The 5445-nt window shown below is 31.1% G+C and overlaps 1 protein-coding gene across 1 annotated transcript; it reads left to right on the forward strand.

Moving 5' to 3' along the window:
• The first annotated feature begins 1008 nt into the window (after positions 1-1008).
• On the forward strand, positions 1009-3399 carry LOC146904484 (class V chitinase-like). The gene is made up of 2 exons (XM_085729703.1): positions 1009-2114; positions 2912-3399. Exons 1-2 carry the CDS (start codon positions 1034-1036, stop codon positions 3001-3003), a joined length of 1173 nt encoding a protein of 390 aa, XP_085585829.1. The 5' UTR covers positions 1009-1033; the 3' UTR covers positions 3004-3399.
• The last annotated feature ends 2046 nt before the right edge of the window (positions 3400-5445 follow it).

The raw sequence follows: 5445 nt of genomic DNA on the forward strand, positions 1-5445 counted from the left end.
TTTTTAGTATTAAATAAGTGTACAAAATATTTCCTTAAAAAAAAGTGTACAAAATATTGTCAAAAAAAAAGGCATGAAATTGGTACAAAAAAAAAGTGGACAAAATATTGTCAAAAAAAAAGGCATGAAATTAGTGCGATGAATATAACTCACAAAAATTGATGGAAAAATTGCTATCCTTAGACTTTCATTCACAAAAAAAGTGTATATTTGACTTATGTTCATTGCTATCAATTGGTGGTGGTGGACCTGATCGTTCTACTAAGGCACAAAAATTGCTATCCTTAGACTTTCATTCACAAATTGATGGAAATATTTCATGTGAATATAACTCACGAGAAGATGGAAAAAGAGTTAATATTTCATGTGAGTACACTTTCATTGCTATCAATTTTTGCAATATTTCATGTGAATATAACTCACGAGAAGATGGAAAAAGAGTTAATATTTCATGTGAATATTTCATGTGAGTACACTTTCATTGCTATCAATTTTTGCAATATTTCATGTGAATATAACTCACAAAAAAAGTTAATTGCTTTTTCACAAAAAATATTAATTATTAACACACACGAGTTTAAAAATATTAATTATTTGAATATAATTGTAATGCATTAACACTTTTTTATGATATGATAGATAAGTTCTCGTGAGTATAGCTCAATTGATAAGGACAATGCATAATATATGCAAAGGTCAGAGTTTAAACCCGGCCACCAAAAAAAAAAAAAAAAATGAAAACATTGTTTTTCATTTTTTTTTTTGACGTTGTTTTTCATTTCATTATAAAAAGTTTGTCAAAGAAAATTCGTTCAGATGATTTGCTTATTCTCTTATCGTTCCCAAGCTGGTCGTAATTGGATGGTTCATAAGATACATACTTTTCAAAACACTGTTTGGTTTTCATGTTTTAAGTTTCGTCTCACAAACATTATTGAACAAGCAAGAGAAGAGTCAACAAAATGTGCTTTAGTACTATATACCTACCTCACGTATCGGAAACAATTTGTATCGAGCCACATCAACAAAGAAAATGGCTTACTCCAAAAAGCATTCGTTCCTCTTGATTTCCACTCTCCTCATGATTCTCCAACTCCAATTTTCCTCTACAAACGCTGCCATTAAAGGTGGTTATTGGTATTCTGATAGTGACCTTGCAGTTTCTGAGATTGATCCCTCTTATTTCACCCACTTGTTTTGTGCATTTGCTGACCTTGATCCTAATACCAACCAAGTCACCATTTCTTCTACAAACGCAGCTAGTTTCTCAACCTTCACTGAAACCATTCAGTTAAAGAGTAATTCGGTGAAAACGCTTTTATCAATTGGTGGTGGTGGACCTGAACGTTCTACTAAAGCACAAAAATTTGCCAACATGTCTAGCCAAGCCAGTAGCCGAAAATCTTTCATAGATTCTTCAATCCGACTAGCCAGAAATAACAACTTCCATGGCCTTGATCTTGACTGGCTGTATCCATCCTCAGAAGTTGAAATGACCAACTTTGGTTTTCTCATTACAGCGTGGAGAGCTGCTGTGGCCGCAGAGTCTAGGAGTTCCGGCAAGCCGGTACTGTTGTTATCTGCTGCAGTGGGTGGCTCTGATCAGATAACTCCATTGATGTACTACCCAGGTCAAGATGTTGCAAACAACTTGGATTGGGTTAATGTAATGACTTATGATCTTTTCACCCCAGATAGTTATCCAACTCAAACACAACCACCCGCTCCTTTGAAAAACCCAACTGGCCAATTTAGTGCAGATGAAGGTCTCACAAAATGGGTAGGGTTAGGTGTGCCAAAAAGCAAACTTGCACTTGGTTTACCCTTCTATGGTTACAAATGGAGTTTGGCAGATCCTAATAACCGTAGAATTTTTAGTAAAGCTACGCAGGGACTAGGGGCAGTGAAGTACAAGGATATAAAAAATACTGGGGGGCAGATTGTGTACAACTCCACATATACTCAAAATTACTGCTTCAAAGGGACAGATTGGTATGGATATGATGACACTCAGAGTATATCTGCCAAGGTTGCTTATGCCAAGCAAAATGGATTGTTTGGATATTTTGCTTGGCAAATTGGACAAGACAACAATTGGACTCTTTCTCAAGCAGGTCAGTACATCAGTTCTCCTAATAAAACACTTCTTTGTTGCACCTTTTTTTTTTAAGAGGAGCTTTGTTGCATTATTATTTATCTTGTGTTTTTTTACTAAAAGGGTCATCCTCGATAATTTAGAGGCTTCGTTATAATCTTGACAATTTTCGTTTATAAATAATTGAAAAAAAATCCAACATCACTTATAGCGATAGACAACTAAGTTGTAGTAAATATATGAGCAATGGTTCAAATATAATTTTTACTACAGAAAAATATACATTTATCTATGGACAATGCTTAATTGATATTGAAAAAAATTCAATAAAATCTATTCTATACCAATGTATAAAGGGGATGTTCTCCTTGTGCTTAACTTTTTATAATATTGATTTGCATTATCAATTAAAAATTTAATTAAATGTCATTTAAATAGGAACTCACAACAATAGATGGAATGATCCACGACAATAGAAGCAATATTGGACACTGTAAAAAATAACTTATTTTTTATCTTATATTAAAAAATATTTTGTTTTGGTGTAATTTTTTTATTCCAATTTTGCCCTTCAATTATTGTATTTTTTACTATTTTATTATTTATGTCAATAAAATCGAATGTGCTCGTCTTGACACTAGTTGTAATAAAATTTTCTTAAAAAGTTTATTTAAAACACGTCATATCAAATAATTCCATGCCGATATAAAGAGTTATAAAAAGCAAAACTTAACCTTGACTTTTACCACCTATTTTTAATGGTATGTCAAATAATGATCCATTCTAACAAAAAAAAAAATTACTGTATTTTTCCAGCTTCTCAAGCCTGGGGCAAATCTAGTGTAAAGCATGTTGTGGCTATAGTCACACCAGGTTCTACCCCAATTTTTTTTTCATGTTCTGATTGAAATTGAACACTATTGTACATTGTTGAAGCTCCATTGAAGACTTGAAGAAAAAGAATAGTAGTAGAGAAAGAGAATGAATAGTTAAATATTGTTGTACGTTGGGCGGCAGCTACTATGTTGTCTATGAGTACATCCTTTAGTCACTATTATAAGCAAAAATCTACATTTTACATTAATTCAATTAATGATGTATGTGGTCATTATTATAGACCACATACATCATTTAATGAATGAATCAAAAATGTTAATTTTTGCTTATAATAATGACCGGAGGGTGTACGTTGTAACATATATTATTAGATATTTAGGGTTGCAGTTTTTTGTATGATGTGATTTGCAAACAAGTCCAATTATTATTGACTGCTGGTATCCAAAACGAGTTGAGATCCTCTATCATTGTGAAAGAGATAGACACAAAATAGGTGGTTGGTCCCATCATTAAATAGGTCCCACCATTATTAATCATTTTCAAAATTTTATGTGTCATTATCTCTCCAAATGGAGGAAATGGATAAGAGTTTAAATGGAGAGAATCCTAACTCATCCAACACATACATTTCATGTGATGTGAGAATATCAAAGTCTGAGTCACCAAAAATCATAAAATGTTTTTTTTTACAGGTTTACAAAACAATGTAATGTTATTAACATTAATTTCATTTATAATAAAAAAATCTTTAAAAAAAGCTATTATAAAAAAGATATTAAAGTATTTGGTCTTACCAACGAGTGTTCTCAGGACATTATTCAAACATTTTTGTCTTTTAAAACTTTAATCAAAGTTTTAAAGGCACTCATTAACATTCTTGTATTTGATGTTTTTAATTTGCCCTTTTCAACCATACATTGATATAAGGCCTCTATAAAAACATTGATCTAAGACCATCTGCTTGTTATGATATCTTCCTTCTCTGACTTGCCTTCTTAAGTGGTAGTTTATGAACTTAATTAAAAGGCACGTTGTGGGTAAACATAATTTTAAGATGGCCACAAGAAAATCTCTTCAAATTATTAATATTATGTTCAAGCTAAAAAGAAAATGAGATTGGGTCAATGAAAATCCAAATATTGGTTCTCATCAAAATCCATTGCTAACAAAATTCTGGAAAGTTTCTTCAACGAAAAACCCAAAATATTGCCTGTTTTAAGGAAATAGTCTAATGAAAGTTTTAAAATGGTTGAATAACAATAATTATGAGTGGACGATACTCGTATCGAATAAACTAACATTTAATAATACAATTAGAATTGATTTTCCCTTCAAAAAAACAATTAGAACTAATTCTTACAATCATGTGAAATATTTTTTGTCATTCCAAAATGTGAATACGTCAAACAAAACAAAGGCAGTGCCAGTATGAGAAACAACTAAAATGATATCAAATGCATAAATTATCATGTATTTTATGTATAAGCCAGTAGAAATTAATTTTAAATAATTTAATATAGATAAACGTACTACAAAAGTACATGATTAAAATACGAGCATATGCATGAAACTCACCGGCCTAGCTATGAAGCAAATCATATTGGTATTAATCTAGTGGCTGGAAAAAAATAAGAAAGAAAAATATCATAATAGGATCATAGTGAATTGAACCAGGTTGAAACTTATGGTAACATATCCTCACATGTGAGGAATGTGGGCAGACCCTTTTTTTTAAAATATGTTCATAAATATTAATAAAGTCTTGTAGTGTTAAGAAAGAGAGAATTTCATAGGGCAAATAATGACACAAAAATTAATGAAGCTACCCAAGTTTTTAATGAAAACAGAGAAGAAAAAAAAACAATCGACGAATACTGCAAAAGTCACTTGGATAATTGTAGTTTTGAGAAACAATATTCAATATCCATGACAAAAGTGGATAATCTAACTACTGCATCTTAGGATAGACTTCTTAGTACATATAACTACATGTTTATACCTTTTACCCACAAATAAAAGTAAGTTATTTTTCCAGTGCTTCTTTGTTTTCAAAACTTCAATTAATTCTTCGTCACATCATTAGTGTCACATATCAACAGATAGGTTGAATTTTGTAAGTACAATCTTATTGCAAATATACTTGATTGAATCAAACGGGGACAAAAGACTTTATACCTCGATACAACTTATTAATATGGTACAACATATATTGTCAACCGTGGATCTGAAAAGTATTCCTCCGATTTTGGATGATCTACTACAATAACAAGAGGGAAATTTCAACAACGTTGTTGTTTATTTTTTAGTTTACATCTATGTAAAACTTATTGCCTTTGAAATATACTCAGTCATGGACATGTATACGTCAAAACACTCATACTATCAACTCATTTACAAAAATAAGTGTTGACTCTATGTTGAAGAAGACATTTGAAATGTTTATCCAATGCCTCATACCACTCATCAATTTCATTTTTAACACCAAAAGGATTCTCTATAACAGTATCAGATAT

The sequence above is a fragment of the Medicago sativa genome, chromosome 7 (genome assembly GCF_051527215.1).
Source record: "Medicago sativa cultivar Bolivia chromosome 7, Bolivia_mono, whole genome shotgun sequence".
Taxonomy (NCBI): Eukaryota; Viridiplantae; Streptophyta; class Magnoliopsida; order Fabales; family Fabaceae; genus Medicago; species Medicago sativa.